The 25,589-nt window shown below is 58.3% G+C and overlaps 2 protein-coding genes across 4 annotated transcripts; one reads left to right on the forward strand and one right to left on the reverse strand.

The window, feature by feature from the left end:
* Positions 1 to 13,518, forward strand: TMEM132A (transmembrane protein 132A). Of its 3 annotated transcripts, XM_084630008.1 has the most exons (12): positions 1 to 273; positions 1,704 to 1,802; positions 4,733 to 4,947; positions 5,053 to 5,271; positions 5,749 to 6,146; positions 6,457 to 6,606; positions 7,078 to 7,270; positions 7,354 to 7,497; positions 8,366 to 8,571; positions 10,056 to 10,332; positions 10,847 to 11,038; positions 11,560 to 13,518. In XM_084630008.1, exons 1-12 carry the CDS (start codon positions 162 to 164, stop codon positions 12,757 to 12,759), a joined length of 3,405 nt encoding a protein of 1,134 aa, XP_084486134.1. In that variant the 5' UTR covers positions 1 to 161; the 3' UTR covers positions 12,760 to 13,518. The 3 variants fall into 3 exon arrangements, with proteins under 3 accessions (XP_084486134.1, XP_084486135.1, XP_084486133.1); XM_084630009.1 differs by lacking the exon at positions 1,704 to 1,802; XM_084630007.1 differs by lacking the exon at positions 1 to 273 and having other exon boundaries at positions 297 to 1,802.
* A 2,232-nt stretch (positions 13,519 to 15,750) lies between these two features.
* On the reverse strand, positions 15,751 to 25,157 carry SLC15A3 (solute carrier family 15 member 3). The gene is made up of 8 exons (XM_084630554.1): positions 24,410 to 25,157; positions 22,599 to 22,882; positions 22,335 to 22,500; positions 20,541 to 20,636; positions 19,029 to 19,197; positions 18,641 to 18,799; positions 18,067 to 18,225; positions 15,751 to 17,679 (listed from the first exon to the last, which is right to left on the reverse strand). The coding sequence occupies exons 1-8, from the start codon at positions 24,971 to 24,973 to the stop codon at positions 17,528 to 17,530; spliced, it is 1,749 nt and encodes a 582-aa protein (XP_084486680.1). The 5' UTR covers positions 24,974 to 25,157; the 3' UTR covers positions 15,751 to 17,527.
* Positions 25,158 to 25,589: the final 432 nt, after the last annotated feature.

The raw sequence follows: 25,589 nt of genomic DNA on the forward strand, positions 1-25,589 counted from the left end.
CTCCCCATCCCTCTATTGTCTGGGAGCGGCAGCCCTGAGCTGCGGGCTGCAGACGGAGGCGCGGCCCGGGCGCACGGACAGAGCGGGCGCGACGCTCGGGGGCCGGGGCATGCTGCGGGTGCAGGGCGCGGGCGGGGGGATCTGAGCCCCGTGCCAGCCCCATGGCCCCAGGGCCGGCAGGGATGGGCCCCCCACGGCTCGCTGCCCCCCTGGCCTCCGGACGCGGCTGCCTTGTCCTGCTGGCCGTACTGCTGGCCCTGCAGACGGCGAGAGGTGAGTGTGCGGGCTCGGGGTGCGCCCCTCGCTTGGCGCCCCACGGACACCCCGGCAGCGCCGCTGAGACCCCTCCGCGCCGGGCTTCCCCCGGCCCGCCGAGCTCCGTCGGACCCCGCAGGAGCCGTGCGCCCTGCGCGCCCCGCCCCCGTGGGATGCAGGGGAGACCCCTGCCCCAGTGACCCGGTTCTGAGCCGCATTAGACCTGTGCGGCCCCGGCCCCAATCACCTAGGTCTGAGCCCCATTGGACCCTTGAGCCCCCCGCTCCCCCCGTGGTATCTAGTGGGGACCCCGTCCCAGTGACTCAGTTCTGAGCCCCAAAGGACCCGTGCAACACCCCCCATGGGATCCAGTGGGGACCCTAGTTGCAGTACCTGGCTCTGAGCTCCATTGAACCCATGGGCTCCCCCCAGGATCCAATGGGTACCCTGGCCCCAATGACCCAACCCTGAGCCCCATTGGATCCTGCAGGACCCATATACTTCCCAGACCCCCATGGGATCTAGTGGTGACTCCTGCTACTGGGACCTGGCTCTGAGCCCCATTGGACCCCACAGAACTTGCGCCCTCTCCTAATATCCATAAGAACCAACATCTCACTCCTGTGGTTTCCCTCATGCCCTGTGGTCCAGAGCCAGCAGGGCCCCTTGTCTTTCCTCTTAGGTCACAGCAGGGAACCCCACAGGCTTCCCCACATTCCCTTTATGGTCTGGTCCTGGTGGAACCCCAGGTCCGCCTCAGGCGCTAACAAGATCCCCAGAGTTCTCCCCAGGTCCTCTGATCTGTTCCTGAGCCGCCGTATCTGCACCTTCCTGCATCCCCTGCTCATGACACAGCCCAGGCTGGAGCCCCCGTGACAGCAGGACTCCCCCTAGAAAGAGGCCAATCAATCTTCCCTGGGGCATGCAATGCTCCTGATGTGGCTAGCCCTGACGGCAGGGCAGGTCGGGCCCTTGTGGGCACTCCCCAAGGCAGTCTAGTTGTGAAGGTCTCAAGCCATGGGGCTGACCCCCATCTCTTGGGAGGCTGCTCCCCAGGTTAATGCATCTCTGTTAGCAAACGCTCCCAGCTTAGCCAGTCCTTACCTCTTCTGTCCCAGCCGCTGTCTGTTAGCCTGAAGGGGCCTCCTCCCTCCTGGGTATGTTGACTGTTCTCAGCTCTAGTTACTCCCTCCTGCCGTGCCCCCCCACATCCTTTCTGCCACCTCCCCCCCAAAATCTTTCCTGCTCTGAGATGTTTAGCCCCCAGTGCTCTAGGGGCAATGGGAGCAGAACTGTGCAGGGCTTGGTGGCCCCACAGGCTGGGACGGGGTGGGTTGGACCTGATGGAGCAGGTGTGTCAGTTTCCCCATCTGTGCTCCACAGGGTCACCAAACCCAATCGATTCAGTGTTGCATTGGTAGCAAAATCACCTGCTTGTGATTCTACAGGGTCCGTTCCTGGTCCTCTAGGTCCTAAGCGTGATGGGGAACTTCTGGGATCTCAAGGCACCACCGGAGCTGTGGTTCAGAGCGAGCCATCTCTGCGGGGTTTGTTCTGTCCCACGGGGCTGGTGCCTGTGGTGGGATTGTGACATTTCATGATGAATCCTGACCTCGGCAGGGACAAATGGAGAAGGGGCTTGGGCCATAGGAGAGAGAAGGGTCCCTGGGCTGAGTAGGAGGGTTTGGAGAGGGGTCTGGGAAGAGAGGTAGGGAGCCAGACCCCCAGCAGGAGAGGGGGCGATATGGGAGGCAGGAGGTAGGCTGGAGCTGTCAGGATGATGAGGGGAAATAGATGAGAGTGCAATGTAATTAGCAGGCCAATCAAGCAGGGAGAGGGGAGATGGCAGAGGTCACTGCCTGTGGGAGGCAGATACCAGGCTTGTAAAGAACCCACCTGTTTCTCCCCCCCCCCCCCAACTCCCATCCCCTGGATCTTGGGATGTAGTGACCCAGAGGGGGATGTCACAGTATCTCTCCGCCACCTGCTCCCTCTCCGGGGGTCAGGGACTGGGGCAGGCATGATAAGAGATCACAACGGTGGGGAAATCAACATTTAATGGGCTGGCTGGTGGGGCAGGGGGATCATAGCCCTGGACATGCTGGGGAGGAAGGTTTGGTGATCTCCATCCCTCTGTGTGGAAGGAGCTGGCTTTTCTGGCAGAACCGTCATAGAGCCTCTTACCCCATGTGTGTGACCTCCCCAGTCCCACAGTCTGTGACAGGTACCATCTTGTCCAGTGCTGATGGTAGCCCATTAGGGCCCTAAACAGGAATAGCACATATTAATAATTAATGGGGGCCCCCTTGAGCTGCTTGGGGCCTTAAGCAATTGTTTAGTCTGCTTAGGCCCTGGCTCCTATCTTCGCTGATGCTGGGGATTGAACCTGGGACCTCCAGAGCTAAAAAGCAGGAGCTGCTACTACCAGGGTTGTAACAGACGCAAATCCTCTGTAGATCGGGCACAGTTGGGGAACTTGCTAAAGACTAAAGACTTCTCATTTTTGAAAATGGCTCCTGTGCAAGCTGAAAGGTGCTAGCCCAGGCGAGATTCCTGCTAGTCCTGGCCCAGTAAGGGAAGTGGCTTTCAAGCTCCATGCAGTGACCCGCTCTGCATCCTATCTGCAGGTCGAGATGGTGCTAACATTGAGTTGCGGCTGTTAAGTAAAGATCAGCCCATTTCTGATCATCAGAGCAGGTTGGGTTATTATTTTTGGAACTGCCCTCTCTTTAAGAGGCAGGGAAATTCCAGAGTAAAGCACACCCAAGACTCTTAAAAAACACTGAAATCAACTGATTTCTGAGATCTCCCAAATGGCTGGTTCCATTGCCATCGAAGTATTGACTCTTTGACAAATTGTGTCAACTCTAGGGCTGGGTGAAGAATAAAATAACCATTTTTGCAAACCATGTTGAAATCGTTTTTGTATTGTTTTTTAATTAGTCGGGGGGGAAATTGGTGGGGGTTTTTTACTGAAAATGGTATCGACCTTTTTTTGTTATCGGAAACCCAGTGGGTGAAAAATCTCAATGATTTTCATCATTTTTGTGGGGTTTGGAGGGGTATGGGGGGTGTCTTTTTTTTTTTTTTTTTATAAAAAGAAAAAGTGAATCAGCTCCACCAGAATGCCATGTTGTTGTGTGTTCAGTTTTGTCATTTGTGTGCTTAGGTTCTGTACAGACCCAGGACAAAAACACAGCCCGTGCCCCAGAGAGCAACAATCTCAAACGCTTTTGAACCCACTAAGTTCAGATGTTAACAGAAGCAAAGAGCAGCACATGATTAACAGTCAGGCTAACGGCCCCTTCCTCTTTGTCACTCAGCTTTGGCCTTCCTGCCTCGTCATGTCAAAGTCCCACTGAATCTCCAAGTGTCTGTGGAAACCCTGGGGAAACAACATCTGAATTTCCACTGGCTCTGTACATCACAAAGAAGCAGGCGAGCACAAGCCTGTTTGTATTACAATTGCACCTACTCCCCGCAACGGAGATAGTGGGACTCCGTTGTGCTAGGTGCTGCACATGTAGACGGAAGAAACAGTCCCTGCCCGGCAGAGCTAGCAAGCTCAATAGAGAAAGCGGTGGGGAGGGGGAGTGGGATCATTTGCCAAATGGAGAACTGAGGTAAAGGGAGCTTAGGCCAGTGTTTTCAAGAGCTCAGCCCTCTGCTGAGCACTTTTGATAACCCGACTCTAATTTGGATGCTGAATGAGAGCTGAACTCTGGCAGATTGAACGTAAGCTTCGTTGCTGAGCCGTAGACAATCTGGCCATAAGTGGCTTGCCAAAGGTTTGCTTAGATTCAGAAAGTGAAATTCTGACCCTGTTGAAGCCCATGTCAAATTTCCCACTGATTTCAGTGCTGCCAGGATTTCACCCAGACTGTACTGTTCTCGTCCTGTCTGATCTGCATCACATAGGCCATGGAGCCTTGGTTGTGAGAAAGGCTGGTCTTTTGTTTAAAGCACTGGACAGGGACTCTGGAGGTTTGGGTTCAACCCCATTTATGCTACAGACTCCCTGGGGGAGTCACTTAAAAAAATCTGTGCCTCAGTTTCCCACCTGTAACATGGGAGAAATAATAATTTTATGTAGATGTGAACTCTTTGGGGCTGTGCCTTTCTCCCTGTGTGTCTGGGCAGCACCTGGCACAACGGGGCCCTGATCTCAGCCAGGGCAGGGCCTGTCTCTCCCTATGTGTCTGGACAGTGCCTGGCACAACAGGGCCCTGATCTCAGCCAGGACCTCTAGATGCTGCTGTAATACAAATAATTTAGCTCCCTTTTCTCCAGCAGGAGGCAGGCTTGGTCCACCCCCTTGAATAGCTCAGGAACAGTGACGCTCCACTCCAGCTGACGTCCTGGCATCTCCTTCTCTCAGGAGGGGTTGGGTGAGGGGGAGGACACGTGCTCTGGTAAGTGTGTGGGGTAGGGGGCACATGACTGCCGGCCGCAGACCTGGTTTTTCTTCTCCCCGCAGTGAGTGGAGAATCGGACCCCCACGACCTGGTGTACCTGCCGGCCGAACTCAAGGTGCTGGACATTCCAGAACATTTCCGGCTGCAGCGGGTGGATCGGTACCTGCCGGGAAATGCTTCCCTGGGCTCCCGCTCTGAGACTTACCTCCTCCTCCATCGCCGGCCCACGGCAAAGCCTGTCATCCAAGCCACCTACCTGCCCTTCACTGCCCAACAGGTAACCCTGCCCATCCAGCAGTGCCTCCACTCTGGGCTCAGCTGGGCATCTCGGTGTCCCATCTGACCCATCTCTCCCGGTCTCAATCTGCGTCTCTTTCTCCAGGTGGTGCCAGCAGCCGATCCCCACCACAGGTACGGCTCCGCGGCTTGGGACGTCCGAGCCGTGTCCATTGAGGGCACAGTGTCTCCAGCTGAGCCGTATGCCAGGGTTCTCTTCCACCTCAAGGGGCAGGACTGGCTGCCGGGACGGCATGACCTGCCCTGTGTCTCCCTGCATGCTTTCCACCAGACACGGGCTGTGCATGGAGCCTGCCGCCTCCAGGTCAGTACGTGACCCGCCAACATCTGCCCTCCCAGGAGATAGAGGGTCCAGCACCCAGACATCCTTGGAGGAGTGGGGGAAGGGGGAGGGGCAGTGGGAGCTGAAAGTCCCTCTGGTTGGGTACGTTGCGCCCCTTCCTGGCACCAGATCGTGGTGTGTCGGGGTCACCATGGAGAAGATGAAGGTTGTGTGTCCCCCATAGCAAGGCTGCAGGGGCAGCTGGGGTTGGGGGGCTCCCTGGGACAAGGCTAGCTCTTCTCCAGGGGTTGAGCTTGGGGTCTAAGTGATCTTAGATTTGGGGAAAGAGGGGTGCTCTGTGCTGGGGACAGCAGTGCAGTGTAGGTCGGGCTGGAGCAGGAGTTGGTTTCCCCCTGGGGTGGGTGATGGAGACTTCAGGGCCCACCCTAGAGGTGGATGGTCAATGAGGTTGGGGTAGACTCATGCTCTCTGAGCCCACTCCCTGCTCTTCCCACTCAGGCACCCCTGGGAGTGTGCGTGGTGGAGCTGGAGTTCCCCCCACGCTGGTTCTCTGCCACACACCCCTCCGCACACAGCCGGCGCAGAGCTGCAGAGCCCGCCCGGCCCCCCGAGCGAGCCGAGCTGTACTACAGCCTGGGGACCGTGGAAACGTCTGCAGAGTGCAGCTATGCGGGGCCCCAGGAGAGGCCCCGGCCGGGTGCTGAGGGCACCAAGGAGAGACTGCACTATGTCAGCGCTGTGGAGCTGCGAGGCACGGACCCGCCTCGGCGCCAGGAGGTGCGGCTGGATGACAACGTGCTCATCCGGGTCCCCGACATGGCACTCCGGCCAGGGCAGCTCTTCACGGCCACCCTGATCCTCCAGCAGAACTTCACCGCCAACCTGCTGACCCTGAGGTGAGATCCAGGGGGACCCAGGGACACAGCCTGAGGCACGGGGACCCTACCCTAACCTGCTGTCCCTCAGGTGAGATCGAGGGGCCCACCCTGAGATATGGGGGACCCTACCTGACCTTCAGGTGAGATCCGGGGGACCCAGGAACCTACCCTGAGACTCAGGGACCCTACCCTGGCCTGCTGACCCTCAGGTGAGATCCAAGGGGATCCAGGGATCCAGCCAAGGACTCTGTAGGGTTCAGAGGGTCTCTGCTTTGGGTGATGTCTCTTCAGGAGTCCATGCTCTGACTCTGAGCCGTGCTTCTTTCAGGATCAAGGTGAAGAAGGGGCTGCAGGTCCTAGCTGCCCGCCCTGCCGTCCCCGAGGCATGGACGGCCAAGCTGGACAAGTTCAAGGGTTCAAAGCACCACACCGCTGTGGTCACTTGTCGCCGGCTGGACGCTCGCCAGTTGGCCTGGAGGTAGTAACCACGTGACTCCTGAAGGGGACAGGGCTGACACGCTTATTCTCCTGGGTATTGGCCAATTGGGCAGGATGTAGGGAACCATGTGACTCCTGCGGGGGGCTGGGCTGATACCTGTATTCTCCTGGGCATCAGCCAGTGGGGACAGGAGGCCATGTGACGCGGAGGAGCAGTGATAATGTAGCTGTTCTCCCAGGACCCAGCCAATCAGACTGTAGGTCTGATGCCGTTGGCCTGGGGATGGGATGGCTGTTGCTACTCCACCACATACTGACCAATCAGATATGAGGGAGGGAACCATGGGCCGCTGAACAGGACAGTCCCTCTCTCTGGTCACCTCCCGGTTGTGCTTGAAGGTGAAATTTGTGTGGCTCGTGATGGAGCAGGGGTGAGATGCCACAGCCCCTGGGGGCGCTGTATCCGTCCTCTGCTTCACTGCCCCCTCACTTCCCTCCTGCCTCCATCTAGGGCAGCGGATTTCCCCGAGTTCCTCTACCTGGACTTGGCGGTGGAGAACGGCACGAGCGGCCTGGCCTCCACGCGCCCCGTCACCTGGCAGGTGGAGTACCCTGGCCAGGACCCTGAAGCTGAGAAGGACAAGATGGTGTGGGAGATCCAGGTGTCGGAGCGCGACGTCAGGGCGCTGGTCCCACTGGTGAAGGTAAGGCCTTGTGGTTCTGTTCCCGCGCCAGGCAGCCCCCCAGAGGCAGGGTCTCAATCTGTGTACCCTCTTGGTCTCCCCAGGAGCAAGAGATTGTGAACACCGCCCCCCTGACGGGGATCCCCCTGGCAGTGCCGGTGAAGCTGGTCGCTGTGGAGATGGGGGGAGCTGTGTTCGAGGTCACCGAGCAGATGGGGTGTGAGTCTGCCAACAAGCAGGTCCTGAAGGTGAGAAACAAATGAACCACCCACTGACCCATAGGGAAGTGCCCTCCTGGGCCATCATCCCTCATCCTGGCCCTCTGAGACCCAGATTTTTCCCCCTCTCACTGTCAGTTGCCTCCCAGAGCATCATTCTCTAGCTCTGCCCTCTGAGACACCAGCTCCCCTCTCACCATCCTCAGGTGCCCTCCTGGGCCATCATACCCTGTCCTTGCCCTCTGCAATGCCAGATCCCCCACCATCACCCTCAAGTGCCCTCCTCGCTCTCTGAGACACCAGATCCCCTCTCACCATCCTCAGGTGCCCTCTTGGGCCATCATCCCCATCCTCACCCTCTGCAATGCCAGATCTCCCCTGACCCCTCAGGCTAGGGCAGGAGCAGAGGTTACATGGGAGTCCGGTGTGACCACTCCCCAGGTCATAGTTCAGCCCGGTCGGTAGTGGGACTGCCTCTTCCATCTGGAAGGTCTGGGCTTCCCCACTGCTCCCCCTTCAGGCTTTCAGCCCCCCAGGTTCCCCTCACCCCCATTCCACAACTCAACATCTCTGCCAGGCGCCTCCTGTTCCCTCCCCAATGGCCCAGCCCCTGCCCTCTCCACCTTCAGCTCCATAGCCACATGTCCTTGGCCCCCTCCTACCGCTTGGGGCTCAGCCCCTATGTGGTTCCCATCCCCACCGCCTCTCACCCTGTAGCCAGGGCTCGCTAGTTCCCTTCTGCTCTGTTTCCTCTTTGCAAGCTACTCCCCACACCCTCTCCCTGGTTCCGTGGAGTGTCCCGAGTGGCAGGCTTGGAGGTTTGGGGGGCGGGGCAGGGGTGAAGGTGTCTGGACATTTGTCCACATATGTGCCATTCTTCATGCCCTCCTGGCCCCAGGTGACGGACACATGCAACTCCGTCTATGTGGGGGGCAAGGAGAACCGGGGCGCCCGCGGGGCGCGAGTGGATTTCTGGTTCCGGCGGCTCCACGCCTCGCTGCTCTTCACCGTCTGGGTACCACTACTGCCGCTGCGCATCGAGCTGACCGACACCACGCTGGAGCAGGTGCGCGGCTGGAGGGTGCCCGGCGCCGCTCCAGACAGGTCAGTCCCTCTGGCTCCCAACCTGGAGCAGGGATTGGGGCTGCCGGAAGGGTGCCGGGGCCTTGTGGGTGGGCAGGGAGAGTGCCAGGGCATGGTGTGTTGGGAGGACACCAGGGCCTGTCCAGTGGGAGGGTGGGCAGGGCCTGGCAGGCAGAGAGGGCATTGGGGCCTGGTGCATGGGAAGGATGTGTTGGAGATAGGGGAGGTGGGGGCATGAAGGAAGCAGGCAGGGCTGGCACCAGGGCCATGTCCAGACTCCAGTGTATGCTTTGGGGCAGCTCAGATGCCACAGTGATGGGCGCAGTCTAAGAACCTGGCCGGACTAGAGCGGAGAAGGGGCCCAGGGGAGACTTCCCCTTGGAGCGGGCAGGTCGGTTGAGTGAGGAGCCCAGAGTCTCTAGTGGCTGGCTGAGTGAAAGGCTCTGCACTCGGGGCGCAGGCAGTTAGGGGTGGGGGCCAGAAGCTGGCGGGGAAGAGACGGAGTCTCTGTGATGGGGAAGGGGGACCTGCGGTGGGGTGTCACAGATCCACAGGATTGGTGCTGGGCCCCAGCTTTGGAGCAGCCTCTAGGAGGAACCTCTCAGTGGGCCAGACCCCCGAGGGGTCTCACTTTTCCTCCAGGGCAAGCCACATGGTGTCACCATGTCCTCAGCCTGAACCTCTGGGCTTTCCGCACTCCTGCGTCACACCGTGAGCTCTGTTCAGCGAGTCCCATGCAGACAGACTCCTGGCAGAGACCTGTCAACCCTTCAGGGATTAATGCACCTCACCCAGCATGAGCAGTGACACCAAACGGTGTTGTCAGAACAGCTGGGTTTATTAGTCAGTGGGAACGCGGCATAGGAAGGCCTTAGGTTAGCACAGAGGAATGAAATAGCCGAGCTAAGCTGTAGTGACCTCCAGGGTTCAAGCTGTGTGTCTCTGTCCGTCTGGCCTCCTTCGGCTGGAGCCTGGGCACTAGGACCCTGCGAGGTGGGAGGGTCCCAGAGCCTGGGCAGCAGCCTGAGCCAATTAACCAGCCCCACAAACCTGAGTCAGCTGGCATGGGCCAGACACAGGCATCTAATTGCAGTGTGGGCATACCCTCAGAGGCTCCACTGGTATGGGGACCAAGATCCAGACAGCTAGGTGACACCCATGTCTACGTCTCTTCACCTGCCCTGAGAGCAAACAGCCCTTTTCCACTCCCTAGGTAACACGGGGGAAATTGAGGCACACCTAGTCTTCATACAAAAAATTCCCACTTCATAACAGGGAGTTCCAGAGTTGCTGATTGGGCAGAGGCCGGGGGGGGTCCCAGTGTGTCTGATGGGGCAGATGAACAGAGAGCAGGCTCTCCATGTCAGTGCAGAGGCTGGCAGCGTGGGGTCCTGGAGGCCATGGCACTGGGATGAGGTGGCTCTCGGCCACCTGCACCATGTGGGGTTAGAGCCCCATGCCTGGCCGCTCCCTGCTGAGACCGTGGCGCTCTCCTCTGCGAGCAGTGGCCTGGCGGAGCCCGAGGAGGCTGGGGAGGAGGCAGAGAGGCGAGCTCGCAGCTGTCGGCTCCAGTACCAGCGTGCTGGTGTCCGCTTCCTGGCGCACTTCGTGGCTCACCCACTGGACGGTGGACGGCACCTGACCTACATGCCGAGCTCTGACTGGCTCCTGGACGTCTCCCACCTGGTGGGCGGGCAAGCCAAGGTGCAGGACCCCCGCGTGGCCACTCTGGAGGGCGGGAGCGTGGTGATAGGCCGCGAGCCGGGAGTGACGTCAGTGGAGGTAGGGACTGGGGTGACTGGAGGGTGCCCAGGGAGGTGGGAGGCGGGGGGGGGTGAGCTGGGGGAGGGGCACGAGGGATGGTGTGGGGTGAGCTGGGGGATGCATGTAGTAGCAGGGAATCGTGTGGGAGAGGTGCAGGGGGATGGTGTGGGGGGACAGCTGAGCAGAGGGATGGAGTGGGGGGCACCAAGGAGGTTGAGGGGAGAGGAACAGAGGATGGGTGTGGGGTTGGCTGGGGGGAGGGGGAAGTGTGGGAGATGGGAGGGGTGGCTGAGGCTGGGGGAGGCACAAGAGGTGAGTGGCGGTGGCTGCGGGGGCACGGGGGTAGCGTGGGAGATGAGGGGTGGCTGGGAGAGGGGGAAGCATGGGAGATGGGGGACATGGGAGATTGGGGACATGGGAGATTGGGGACACAGGAGGGAGTGTGGGAGATTGGGGGAGGCTTTGTGGAGGTTTTCTGTCCAGATCAGAGCTGCTGCTAGTGCCTGTATCCCCTGCTCTCCCATGGGTGCAGGTGCGCTCCCCTGTCTCGGATTCCATCCTGGGCGAGCAGACCCTGGTGGTGTCGGATGAAAAGGTGGCCGTGTTGGAGCTGCAGGCCCAGCTGGTGTCGGGCCTCTCGCTGGCACTGAGCACGGAGCCACGACACCCCGATGTCCTCACCGCCACCTGCCAAGCACTCTCAGCCCTGCACTCCCCAAAGCAGGTGAGAGGGGCGGTCCGTGGGGCCTGGGAGGCAGAGCGCAGGGCTGGGAACACGGGGTGTAGCCAGGTGATTCCTGGGGACATCCCAGGCTCCTGGAGCTGAGCAAGCCTGGCTATACCAGGCCTTTAAAGCTGCAGCTTCTGCCCCTCCAGTGCTGGGCCTTGGCATGCGATCCAGACCTCTCTGGTGGCAGATGAGGGTGGGGACCCTGGCTTTCGGCAGAGCCCTAGAACCCATGGGTTTGGGCCTTGCCCAGTGTCTCTCCTTGCTGCAGCACGGGTGGGAGGAGGGAGTCAAGCACACATTGCTTGGGGGAGTTGGGAAGTGGGGCCTGCTGCAGCTGTGGCCCCCACACAAAGCGGGGAGGGCAGCAGCATAGGGATCACGGGTGTGTCTCTTCTCACACCCTCCGTTTACACCCACCCCCCTGCCCGTCTGTGTCCCGTCCCCCCTTTCCCCGCCCCCCCCAACACTACACTCTTGTTGCCTGATCCCTGTGGCCCCGGATGTCCCCCCTCCAGGAAGCAGCACTCAGTGTCTGGCTGGCATTCACCGACCACACCCTGGCCCCCGTGGAGCTCTATGGCTGGCGGGACGTGGCACTCTCTGTCTCCTCCCTGGACCCTGGCGTGGCCTGGGTGCGGCCGGACGAGGAGCTAGCTCGCCCGCTGATCGTGGCTGAGGGGCCGGGCCGGGGACCCCTCCTGCAGCTGGGCCTGCACACCGCAGACTCCTGCCGCAAAGGCAAGCACCGGGCGCCGCTGGCCACTGGCACTGCCTGGCTGGAGGTTGGCATCAGCCGACGGCCCCCAACCCCCGGTAGCCCACGGCCCCGCAATCCCCACCCCGAGTCCCCCTTCCAGCGGGCCGAGGGGGCCATGTCGGGGGAGGCGGTGACGGCGGCAGCTACGGAGACCATGGTGGGGCCCCGGAAGCGGGCCCCAGCCAGGGTGGGACCCAACCTGACCAAGTCTGAGAGGCCCGAGGGTGGCACCTTCTCTGAGGATGGCTGGCCTGAGGAGGAGGAGGAGGAGGATGAGATGGTGAAGGCCCCGGAGCGGGTGACGGACCTGGAGATCGGGATGTACGTTCTCCTGGGCGTCTTCTGCTTGGCCATCTTCATCTTCCTCGTCAACTGCATTGTCTTTGTGCTGCGCTACCAGCGCAAGGAGCCCCCCGACGCTGGGCCCGGCCCAGCCCCCTCCACCCAGCAGCCCCACAACTGGGTGTGGCTGGGCACCGACCAGGAGGAGCTGAGCCGCCAGCTGGATCGCCGCAGCCAGCACCAAGAGCTCAGCCCCAATCCCTCCCCCGACCCCTCCGCCGCTGCCAAAGATGGCAGCTGCTGCTGCTGCGGGACTCCCCCGGGCATGGAGGGGGGCAAAGGGGAGGCTGGTGCCCCTGAGATCACAGGGCCCGACGGTGGGGTCTCCTCCTGCACTTTCCTCCCTGCGGCTCTGGGGAGCCCAGCACCCCCCAGCACCTTGTCCCGGAAGGAGGTGGCTGCGCCAGGGGGCAGGCGTAAGCGGGTGGAGTTTGTGACCTTTGCCTCACCCCGGGCCCCTGAGGGTGCCGCGTCCCCCCCGCCCTCCTCTGCCCCCACCATCCAGTCCATCCTGGTGGCCAGCGAGGACGACATCCGCTGGGTATGCGAGGACATGGGGCTGCGGGACCCCGACGAGCTGAGGAGCTACATGGAGAGGATCCGGGGCAGCTCCTGACCTCGGGGCCCCTGCACCCCACTGACACAGTGCAGGGCAAAGCAGTAAGGGACCAGCCCCCGCTCCCATTGGCCACCCTCCCAGGGATCTGTCCTGGGATCCACTGGGCATTCTCTGTCCAAACCTGCTCCCTCCCAGTCAGTGTTAGGAGGAGAGCACTGTCCCCTGGGGTTGCTGCCAGGGGTCAGGGCTCTACCCACTAGGGATGAGTTGTAGGCCCCTGGATCACTGAGATGCAGGGCTGCATCCTATAGAATTATCTCTGACTCTTTGTCTCTGTCCTGGGGATCCAGCCTGTGCTCCGTCAGTTTCTATCTTGATCCCAGCTGAGGCCCCTCTTTCCCTCTCACTGGAGGGAGTTTGACCTCCCGAACTTGGAACCCAGGTGTCCTGGTTATCGCCCAGGTTCTGGGGGTGCTTTCCCCGCTGATCTCCAACCCATTGAGGGGCGAGCCGGGGCCGGATTCCAATTTTGCTTTGGCTCTCATTGCAATGTTGTGTTGATTGTGATGGTTTTCATGGCGAGTGTCCTTCCTGTGGTCTGACCCTTGGGATATCCCCCCAACCTGCCCACCATTCAGGGGTGGGCCCCCTCCCAGGGGGCACCAGCCGGCCCCCTTCACCCTGGCCGTGCGTTCGTTTTGTACGATCTCTGGCATTTTATACCTGTAGCGTCGGGAGGCTGCCACGACGGGTCCTTTATTTATGGAAGATTTTTAATTCTTATGTTGTTACAAAAATAAAGTATTTAAAAACAAATACCCAGCCCCTCGGTGAATGGGGGGACCTGTTCCATCCCTCCCTGCCTTTGTACTCAGAGCACCCCCTGGGTGGAAGGAGGAGATGACCAGCTGCAGGCTCCCTCTGCTATCAAACTTCTCCAGTCTCTCGGCCTCATTCTCTGGCCCCATCTGCCAGCGTAGGCCATTCTTCCACTGGACTGTAGAGGGGAATGGGGGATGGCCCCTTGAGAATACCCCCTGCACTGAGGGGCCTTCCCAGCTGGTAAAGAATTGGGAGAAGGGGCTATCTACCAGCCCCCAGCAAACGAGGTGGATCGGGGCGAGGTGGATCAGGGGCGTGACTGGATTGCATTCACTGTGACTGTTACCTGCTTGCCATAGGAAGCAGCTCATAAATCAGAGCAGCCCTGGAGCTGCTCTAAGCTATCCCTGGACCAGGCACAGCCCAAGAATGCAGGGAGCATGACGGTGGCTTAACACCAGCCCCATGCTGGAGGCTCGAAGAGGTGAGAGGTGTCCTCCATGAACAGAGTAACGTGCTGCGTGTGAGGTCAGCAGGAATATGCGTGCACTAGATTCACAGCCGCACAGTGAGAACAGACCTTTTTAAAAACAGTCTTCATCGAAAAGGGAAAGTTTCCTTCAGGGCCTGGGCCAGGCCACAGGGCTCCCCTCTCCCTGCTGTCCCAGCCTCCCCTCCCCACTGCCAGCAGCTTCAGCCTTTTTAACAGCCCAGCCCATCAGATCGATTATAATTAGATTTTCCATTGTCAAGAAAAGTAGCAGCATGGCTCCCTCCCTGAGCCTTCCTCTATGCGGGGATCCCAAGTGGGAGAGATTTATAAACCTTGCTCTGAAGTTTCCATTTACAAACGGAGCTGAGTGCTGAGACACTTGGATAAATGGTTAATTTGTAGGGCTGGCAAATGAATAAAAAAATTTATTGTGAGATAAAAAAATCACGACTAATCACAGTTTTAAATCGCGTTTATTTAAATATTTTTGGATGTTTTCTACATTTTCAAATATATTGATTTCAATCACAACACAGAATACAAATATCGGGGGGAAGCCCTGTTAGTCGGTATCCACAAAAACAAGGAGTCTGATGGCACCTTAAAGACTAACAGATTTATTTGGGCATAAGCTTTTGTGGGTAAAAAACCCACTTCTTCAAATGCATGGTATGATGCATTTTCACTCCATGCATCGAAGAAGTGGGGTTTTTAGCCACGAAAGCTTATGCTGAAATAAATCTGTTAGTCTTTAAGGTGCCACCAGACACAGAATACAAAGTGTACAATGCTCACTTTAGATTATTATTTTTGGTTACCTATATCTGCATAGTAAAAAAGAAAAGAAATTGTATTTCAATTCACCTCATACAAGTACTGTAGTGCCATCTCTTTGAAAGTGCAACTTACAAATGTAGAGTTATTTATTTTTTTTTACATAACTGCACTCAAAAATAAAAAAATGTAACACTTTAGAGCCTACAAGTCCAATCAGTCTTGGAAGCATGTCCTCTGGAATGGTGGCTAAAGCACAAAGGGGCATACAAATGTTTAGCACAGGGGTCGGCAACCTTTCAGAAGTGGTGTGCTGAGTCTTCATTTATTCACTCTAATTTAAGGTTTCGTGTGCCAGGAATAAATTTTAACGTTTTTAGAAGGTCTCTTTCTATAAGTCTATAATATATAACTAAACTATTATTTTATGTAAAGTAAATAAGGTTTTTAAAATGTTTAAAAAGCTTAATTTAAAATTAAATTAAAATGCAGAGCCCCCCGGATCGGTGGCTAGGACCCGAGCAGTGTGAGTGCCACTGAAAATCAGCTTGCATGCCGCCTTTGGCACATGGGCCATAGGTTGCCAACCACTGGTTTTGCACATCTGGCACGTAAATACCTTGCAATGCCGGCTACAAAAATGCCATGTGAACATCTGTTCTCGTTTTAATTGTAAATAAGAAGTGGGCAGCATTATTGCCCATAAATGTAAACAAACTTGTTTGTCTTAGCGATTGGCTGAACAAGAAGTAGGACTGAGTGGACTTGCAGGCTCTAAAGTTTTAAGCTGTTTTGAGTGCAGTTATGTAACAAAAAAATCTATATTTGAAAACTGCACTTTCACCATGAAGAGATTGCACAACAGTACTTGTATGAGGTGAATTGAAAAATATTACTTATTGTTTAAAAATATTTGCACTGTAAAAAAGATAATCAAAAATAATCTAAAGAGAGCACTGTACACTTTGTATTCTGTGTTGTAATTGAAATCGATAGATTTGAAAATGTAGAAGAACATGCAAAAATATAATTTCAACGGGTATTCAATTAACAGTGTGATTAAAATTGTGATGAATCACATTTTTTTAATTGAGTTAATTGTTTTGAGTTAATTGCTTGAGTTAAATGCAATTAATTGACAGCCCTATTAATTTGTTATAGATCATTAGTCCATTCTGTCCCGTGCCGCTCTGCCAGTGGTGCCAGCAGCAATCGCCCACTTGGTCAATTTTCAAACAAGCACCTTTGTGCTCTCTCCTAGGCTGCTACTGGTCATAACTATCTGCTTTATCCTCCTGTCAAACTCTGCTCTGCCGGGATGCCTACCACAAACTTGCCAACTGGTGCACTGAGACCACTGAGCAATATTGCCTCATTGTTTCCTGGTGCTCCTCCAGCTGTCTGTTGTCTTTGACTTAGGTGAGGTGAGGAGGGACCAGCACCTTGTTCTGCATCTGCAACGGCACACGGCAATACTCATAATAATCTTACTAGCCACTTAACCAGCTCTAGTACCTTCTGCTGATGTGCTCAAGAGCAGCTCTGGCACACACTGGTCATATTTTTAAGCTGCTTAGAACAGCCAGCCACCACGTATCAACCCCTTATAGACTGTTCGGAAGTGGACCCTTGCCATGAACTGCAATCCCCATCCTTGATAACAGGCCATTCCGTTTCAGTATCTCCCGCAGTGTTTGGGTTGCAAAGGCTCCAGGGGCAAGTCTTGTTCGTTTACAGAAATCTCTTTCCAGTGGAGTGTTGTTTTTTTACAGGAACACTTTTTTGCTTTGAGTTCTGCTGTGCTTTTCCCTGCATTATTTTCACGCGTCATAAAATTGTAAATAGATACTGGCTGGGCACTTAAGGGCCATTGCATTCACCCCTCTGTCTTTTCCACCAGGTGCTGGTGGCTTGGAGCACCTTTATCTAACTCCCTCTCCCCCCAGAATAAATTAAAGCCCCCACGCTCTAAAATTCCATCTTTACAAACACCTCCACTTGGACCAACCCCCAGAGAACAGCCAGGCACAACCCACCACCGCTGCCCTCTCCCCATCAGAGCCCATTTAGCATTACACAGAGTAACACGGATCATGGCAGTTCTGAGGTCCTATCCACCAGTGGTGCCAGCAGGTTTGCCACTCTATGAGATTGTATCCAGCCTTTGCCCAGTTGAGCCCTGATATTAGTACGGGCTGAGAAGGAGATTTTTTCCTTGTGTAGGATGGGGCAAATCTTCCGCCCTCTCCTGGGCTCTGGGAATCATTTCCCAACCCCTCATTTCAAGTTCCTTCTGCCTGTTGATTTAACCCCTTACTGGTGCCAGTCCCAGGAGATCGGCCATGTCAGGACCCTGCTGGATGGCAAAACCCAGGCAAGAGAGGGAATCCTTAGGAATTCTGGGCCTGGAGGGTGGATCTTAAAGCCTGGGGGTAGCCAAGGAGGCAGGACAACGTTTCCTAAGGGTCTCCGACAAGGAGAAAGAGCAAGCCCCCAAGTGAGCCATGAGGGGGCTCTGCCCTTTAGGGCATCCCCCTCCCCCTTGGGGCTGTCCCTGCGTCCCGTGGGTGCCTTATGGGTGAGAGTCCCTGGTGTCCTACTAGGGGCATCCCTCCTCCCCCTTCCCCGGGGAGGTTTGCTGACCCTGCTGCACTGCTTGGGAGTAGTTCCATCCACCAGCCCAAGCCGGGCAAGTCACTGAGCAGAAAGGGGCAGCTGGAGGGGGGCAGGGTCCCCTCAGTCCCCTTCGTGGCCAACACAGGCGTGGCAGTTGGGCTGCTGTTGCCTCTCGTAGCGGCCAGAGATCCAGAAGAAGAGCATGCAGGTCACAGTCTGGATCCCAGCCAGGAGGAAGAAGTAATAGTCCATGTGGCAATTGTTAATGTTCCCTGGGGAAACAAGGGGCGAGCCGTCAGAGCACCCCCTCCTGGTACCAGACAGTCCCCTCCACCTCTAGCCCCTGCAGCACCCCTAGCCCAGGGCACATTTCTCCCTACACAATCAGTGCAACCTGGCACCAAGTAGACACCATCTTCTGCCACATTCCCAGCCCCAGGGACCCATCTCCCCTGGCACTGTCAGCAGAACCCTCTCCATGGAGAGCTCCCCCTGCTGGCAGTGGGATGATGTGGCCTGAGACTGGAGAACAGACCTATCTCCCAACCTGCCTCGAGCACCCCCTGTTGGCCCCAGGGATACATTTCCCACCCCCAACTCTGCTGAGCGGCTGCCTCTCTCCCTTTGGCTCTGTATTCGCCCCTGGACCCCACACTCACCGTAGTCCTTGGGGCAGTCCATCCAGCCATGCTCCGACATTGAGAGGAGGGTCAACAGCCCAGAGCCCAGGAGCGAGCCCACGCCGGAAATGAAGAAAAAGAGCCCCATGATGGCTCCCTGCATGGACTTGGGGGCCTCAGAGTAGGCAAATTCCAGCCCTGGGGGAGAGCAGAGAGCTCTGAGGGACCTCAGTAATACTAGGGCAAATGGACACTGCTTGTAGCCACCAGGGGATGGGATCAAACAGGCTGTTTGTTACCATGTCAGCAGATTGCTGAGCTGGCAGTCCCAACCCAAGCACTAGCCTTGAACCTATCAGTCGCCCATCCCCAGCTACAGACCAAGCCTCGTATTGCTTAGCTTCATGAAATCAGAGGCCATCACCTCCTGCCAAGATACAGCTGTAGTAGAGCTCTCTGCCCCCGCCCCCAGCACGGTGCAAGGGGCTGTTAGTCCGACCCATTGCACATGCTCAGTCTAGCCCCAGCACCTGGCGCTTCACACCTCACCCGTGCTGCCTTATCGTTACTGAACCCCATCACGCTAGGCGCTGCACAAACCCAGCACAGTTACCTGGAATGCTGGCGAAGATTTCGCTGATGCCGATGAGCAGGTACTGGGGAATCTGCCACCAGATGGGCAGCGTGGCGGCAGTGTACATGTCCTCTCCAATGCGCTGTGAGATGGTCTGGTTGTTCTTCACATACTGCAGCCTCTTGGTCTCCAGGGTGCCTGCCGAGGAGGGGCAGGATGGATCAATGTGGCATTCCCCCACACACGCTCAGAAGGGGTCAGCCCCATCTGAGCAAGGCCCCATGGGCCCCTGATTTCAGGGCAGGGAGAGTCTATCAGCCATCCTCTGGGATCCCCCAACAATGCCGGTCAGCTCCAGCCCTGGCATTGGGCAGTAGCCTCCCACCCACCAGCCATGGCCTCCCTAGCCACGGGCACCAGGCGTTACCTGCCACAATGATAGAGGTGAGGCCAAAGAACATGCCCAGGGCCATCCTCTTCAGCACCGAGGGCAGCAGCTTCCGCCTCACCAGGAACGGGTCAATGACTCGATCCTTCAGCGGGACCAGAATCAGCAGGACTACCACATTGGCTAACAGGAGCCAGGCATCAGGGAACTAGGGAGAGAGAACTGGGTCAGAACCAGCACCTGGGCTAACAGAACCAGGCATTGGGGATCTAAGGCAAAGGTGGGCAAACTACGGCTCGTGGGACCGTCCTGCCCGGCCCCTCAGCTCCTGGCCAGGGAGGCTACCCCCGACCCCTTCCCCGCTGTTCCCCCTCCCACGCAGCCACGCCGCTGCACGGGCAGCGGGGCTGCGAGCTCCTTCCGCTCTGAGCGGCATGGTAAGGGGGCAGTGGCGGCGTACCCGTGGTGATAAGGGGGTTGGGTAGAGAGTCCCGGGGGGCAGTCAGGGGACAGGGCGTGGTTGGATGGGGAGGAGGTTCTGGGGTGGTCAGGGGTTGGGGAATGGGAGGGGGGTTGGATAGGGCATGGGAGTCCCAGGGGGCCTGTCAGGGGGCAGGGGTGTGAATAAGTTGGGGAAGTCAGGGCACAGGGAGGGTTGGATAGGGGGTGGGATCCTGGGGGGCGGGGTGGTTTAGGGCGGGGGGGTCCCAGGAGGGGGCAGTCAGGGGACAAGGAGCATGGGGGTTGGATGGGTCGGGGGTTCTGAGGGGGACAGTCAGGGGGCGGGAAGTGGGAGGGGGCAAATAGGGGGCGGGGCCAGGCTGTTTGGGGAGGCACAGCCTTCCCTACCTGGCCCTCCACAGTTTCGCACCCCGATGTGGCCCTTGGCCAAAAAGTTTGCCCACCCCTGATCTAAGGAGAGAGAACTGGGTCACAACCAGCACCTGGGCTAACAGAACCAGGCATCTCCTTGAGAAACGACTCTACAGCAACTGAAAACCCTTATTGTGAATCTCCTACCTCTCCCAGCCCTGTCTCCCCCTGCTTCCCCATCCCCTCCCGCCCATAGGTGCTGGAACTAGGGGTGCTGCCGCACCCTCTGGCTGGAAGTGGTGTCCATCAGATCCAGGGTTTACAGTTTGGTTCAATGGCTCTCAGCACCCCCGCTACACAAATTGTTCCTGGTCCCCTGCTCCTCTCCAGCTGCCCGGGGCCTGAGGAGAAGCGGAAGCAACTGGGATGGTTTCTGTTCTGTCTCCAGCCCGGCCGGTAACCACAACCAGTATCACATGCCGCTCACGCTGGGCCTCTCACAAAGGAGGGATTGTGCTGCCAGGGGCGAGTGATATCCTGGACCTGCCTCCCTGCCCAGGCTGGGCATGTCACCCGACTCGAATGGGCAGCAGGATTCACCCTTGTGGCTCAAGGTGGTCTCTTCCCTTGGCCTGGCGCCAGCCCTCTCCCCGTCACCCCCTCTTGGGGTGTCATCCTCAGCCCCAGCGATGCCACTCAGCCCCTGAACTGACGCCACTGTCTGCCCCAGCCCCTCACCGCGTAGCTGCTGCCCTCGCTGCTGCCTGTCTTGTTGTGCTGGAAGATGTTGGGGATGAAGAGGTGCAGGCCTTGCAGATAGTAAGTCGACTGCATCTGGAATGTAACAGGGAGGTCACTGTGGGGCTCAGATTCATGGAACATCCCTCCCCCCATCACACCTCTTGGGACTTCATCATCCACCCCAGTGATGTCACTTAGCGCCCCCCCACCCCCGCTGCCAGGGGCATTGTGCCTCCTCTTCCCCCTTGAGTTGGGGTCATTGCCTGCCATCCCCACTGCATGCCCTGGCCCCCATGGGAACTGAACCCCTCTCCTACCCCACTGAGGTAGGGCAGAGACACCCAGCAGGAGGGCATGGGCTGACACCCCCCCCACCCCGACCCTACCCCAGGAAACTCTGCCAAGCCAGGACTAGGGGAGCAGTGTGTGGGTGGCCCCCAGGAGAGGGTTAATGGGTCAGAGAGAGAGAGGCAGGCAGGCAGGCAGGCAAACTTTTTGGCCCAAGGGCCATATCTGGGTATGGAAATTGTATGGTGGGCCATGAATGCTCATGAAATTGGGAGTTGGGGTGCAGGAGGGGATGAGGGCTCCATCTGGGGGTGTGGGCTCTGGGGTGGGGCCAGAAATGAGGAGTTTAGGCTGCAGGAGGGGGCTCAAGGCTGAGGCAGGGGGTTGGGTTGGGGTGTGGGAGAGGGTGTGGGTTCTAGCTGGGGGTGTGGGCTCTGGGGTGGGGTTGAGTATGAGGGGTTGGGGATGCAGGAGGGTGCTCCGGGCTGGGACCGAGGGGTTCGGAGGGTGGGAGGTGGATCAGGGCTGGGGCAGGTGATTGGGGCATGGGAGGGGGTCAGGGGTGCAGGCTCTGAGCAATACTTACCTCAAGCAGCTCCTGGAAGCAGCAGCATGTCCCTGTGTCCCCCCCGGCTCCTATGCAGAGGCACGGCCAAGTGGCTCTGCACGCTGCCCTGTCTGCAGGCACCATCCCTGCAGCTCCCATTGGCCTTGGCTCCCAATCAATGGGAGCTGTGGGGGCATTGCTTGAGGCAGGGGCAGCATGCATAGCCCCCTGGCTGACCCTATGTGTAGGAGCTGGAGGGCGGGTATGCTGCTGCTTCCAGAAGCCATGTGGAGTCATGGCATGCACACAGCAGGGCAAGCCCCTGACCCTGCTCCCTGGCTGGAGCACCAGAGTGGGGCGATCCCCAGACCCTGCTCCCCAGCGGGAGCTCGAGGACCGGATTAAAACATCTGAAGGGCTGGATGCGGCCCCCGGGCCATAGTTTGCCCACTCCTGAGATAGGGGGATGAGCTGCTGGCCTCTTGGAGCCCGAGAGAGGACAACTCAGGGAAAGTCCTGGCGCCGATTCTGGGAGGAAGGGCAGCCTCTGGCTAGGGAGGGGTGGGAACGGCTGCTGGCTGAAGACTCAGACCAATGGGATCGGCAGCAGATGCCAGAGCTGAGGAGCTCTTGTGGAGATGGACTTGATGGATTGTTCTGTGCTGGTCATGTGATGAAACCAGGCTTGGGAGAGGGGTGGAGGTAAAAGCTTGGAGGAAGCCTTTGTGGATTATTTCAGGGACATTGAGCCAGAGCTGCCCCTGGCCACGAGGGGGCGCTCTGGAGGCAGCACCCCTGTTTGAAGCCTCCACTACCCGAGGATCTGAGGGTCTCACAAGCACTGATGGTATTGATCCTCAACTCTAAGCTCCGTGAGGATGGCTCGATGCCAGCCCAACTGCCAACCCCCTCTATGCATCAGCACAGCTGATGCTGCTGCTCTGCCGGCTACCTACCTGGAAGTAGACCATCCAGTACGGAATGAAGGTCAGTAGCACCGGCAGGATCTTGGCCATCACCTGGAAGTTGGCAAGATCCTCCTCGGACGAAGGAGCCCGGGGCTGCGATTTGCCGTCAAGGAGAGGATCCACGCCCTGGGCTTCTGATTGGAGAGAGCTTGGCCTGCAGCGAAAGGGGAGAGCACAGACGGCGTGAGGAGGCCAGCGTGAGCATGGCCCTAGAGGGGATGGGGGCAGCTGGGCCACCAGCGCCCACCCTACCTGATACGGCGCGCTCGGCTGCCACAGCTGCCTCGGAAGGCCAGCCTGAGCATGGCAGAGACCTGGCTGCCCGCAGGGGGCTTGGTGATGAAGGTGGGGGCGGCCAGGAGGAAGACGAGGAGGGCCAGGGCCACGCAGGCCGCGGGGATGGTGTAGCCGATGAGGAAGTTGACATTCTGCTGGATGAAGGCCACCACGAGCAGCGAGATCACGGCCCCGATGTTAATGCTCCAGTAGAACCAGTTGAAGAAGCGCCGTGTGGCGTTGCGGCCACGGTCCGTCACCTGCAGGGAGCGCAAGGCAGGACGGCGTGAGCCAGGCTGTGCTCTGCCTCTTCCAGTGAGGACCTCGTCCCCGTCCCCACTGTGGGAAGGGGGGGTCCCAAAGGAAATGGGGGGGGGATTAACCCTTTATGGGCTGTGGGGAGAGAATTTCTAGATCCCTGGCGGGGGCTGCCTCCCATCTCTCCCGCCCTTTGGGGAGCCCAGCAGTTTCTAGGCCTGGCAGGGGGACTTTCACCACCCCTCCACCCCAGGGACTTCCACCTGCAGGGAGCGCGTGGCCAAAACTGAGCCAAAAACACGGGGTGGGGGCTCATCCTTAACCTAGACCCAGCCTCCCTCCTTCCTGTCCTCTTCCCCCTTTCCCGGCCCCCTGCTCCCTCCGTCCCCCAGCCCTTCCCATCCTCTCACCTACCCACCCAATCAGGATGCCCCATTGCAACAGCACCCCCTGAGGGTGTGGAGGGTGGTGGCCCCCCTGCCTGGCTGAGGCTCTGCCTGGCTCCCCAAAGGGAAGGAGAGATGGGAGGCAGCCCCCTAAAGAGGTCTAGACATTCTCCCCCTACAGCCCCTAAGAGGTTAACTCCCCACCCCCATTTCCTATGAACCAGAGAAACAATTCCCTTCCCCCAGTTAGACCCCTTACCTCCCCGAATTGGGGGGGGGAGAACTTCCTCACTCCCGGGGGAGACAGAGAGGATTAACCCCTTGCGCTCTGGGAGGGGAGATCATCCCGAGGGACGTTCTCCCTGCCCCCAGCCACGCCTGGGAACTCTGGCTTGTTTCTGGGGTGGTAGAGAGGAGACTTTATCCATCATCTGCTTGGGGGGGGGGGAGAGAGAGAAACAGCCCCCTCCCCCATAGCCTGACAGGGAAAGCCCCTGCACCCCCCATGTGCATTAATCTGTGGAAGCACACAGGTGGACTTGTGTGTGCCCGCATTGCCGTGTGTGTGTGTGTGTGTGTGTGCTTTTGCATGCCTGTGTGTGTAAGCACATGCGCGCTTGTGCATGTTCATGGAAACGTGTTCTCACATGTGTGCAAGTTTGCAGGGGGAGGGGGTCAACGTGTGCCATTGTCTGCATGGCTGCTTGCGTGGATGTGCTTTTGCGCAAGGGTGTGCCAGATGCATTTGCATGTGGGTGCCCCTGCGCATGGGTATTCATGTGTGCAAACTTTTGTGTGTCTGTTTGCATGCATTGCCTGTGTGTGTGTGTGTGTGCGTGCGTCCGTGCACACACATGTGCTGCATGCATTGTCTCTGCCTCTGGGTGTGGGTGCACACGCGCATTGCATGCATTGCCTCTGAGTGTGTTTGTGCGCACGCATTGTATGCATTGCCTGTGTCTGTGCATATGCACGCTCGTGTGTGTGTGTGCAACGTTAACCCTTTGGCACTAGCCGGGGTGAGGGTCCTGCCCCGGGGAATCTCTTTGGGAGGGCGTGTGTGTGTAGCCCTTTGTGTGCTGGACGTATTGCTCTCCAGGTTGCTTACCCTGGGGGGATGGAGGGGAAGGGCGTGCCTGTTACCTGGTCGGCGCCAAAAGGGGTGAGGTTGGCCTTGACGGAGCTGATGCCCAGTGCCAGCAGCAGCAGGCCGGTGTACATCAGAGGGGCGCAGTAGTGGCCGGGTGCCGACTGCTGGCACTCCCCACTCTGGTTCTGACAGGTATTCTGCAGCGAGTAGGCCGGCATGTCCCCGCACAGAAAGAGTCGCCCGTCCAATGAGGCCGTGGCGGGCAGCAGGCAGGCCGACACCAGGTAGAGCAGGAAGCTTAGCGTGATGGTCCAGTAGCGGCCCAGGTAGACGTCAGCCAGCCAGCCCCCGACGGGCGAAAGCAGGTAGGAGGCGCCCAGGAAGAGCAGGGAGGCCCGCGAGGCCTGTGACCCTCCCCAATTGAAGTTGCTGCTGTTGAGGTAGAGGACAAGATTGGAGACGATGCCGAAGAAAGCTGCCCGCTCCAGGATTTCCACCAGCAGCACGGCCGCACAAGCCGCCTTCCGGCCCTCGAAGGCATCCCATAAACCCCCGGCCGGGGCCTCTTCCTGCCCCAGCAGGGGCCGGCGCTCCCCTCTGCCACCATCCCGGGCCATGTACCGCCCTGCCTGGGCACCACACGGGTCTTCCTACTTCCCCTGGCCTTCTCAGCCTGTGCTCTGTCTGCCCTCGCTGCTCTGTCTGTCCTGAGCCTTCCCTTCCCACGCTCTGTCTGGCCGTCCTCCCCTCTCAGTCTCTGTCCGCCTGTAGCTCTGGCTGCCTCTGCCTTCCCTGCTCTGTCTCTTGCTCTCGCAGATGCTCTGTCTCACCCTTCCTGGGCGTGTTTTCTCCGATCTCTCAGGCCAGCTCCCACTTCCCCATTTCTCTGCTGAGTGGAGACATCATGTGACACCTCCCTTCCCAGAAATGAAACTTCCATCCCATGGGTTCCCCTTTCTCAGGGGATTGCTGCTGTGCCCTTTTCCCCCTGTGTGACACCCTTCTTCATGCTTTTCCAGCCCTTCCCCAAACTTTCCCTTTACTCTCCTTTCCCCTGCTCCAGTCTTCTCCCAAGATGATTCCCTCTGCCTAATAATCATACCTAGCACCTTTTATCAGGGGATCTCAACATTCTTTACAAAGCACTTACTATCATTAGCACCAGACAGGGAAACTGAGGCACAGAGGGGCAAAGTGACTTGCCCATGGTCACCCTGCAGGCCAGTGGCAGAG

Source organism: Lepidochelys olivacea (assembly GCF_965140295.1).
Source record: "Lepidochelys olivacea isolate rLepOli2 genome assembly, chromosome: 6".
NCBI lineage: Eukaryota > Metazoa > Chordata > Testudines > Cheloniidae > Lepidochelys > Lepidochelys olivacea.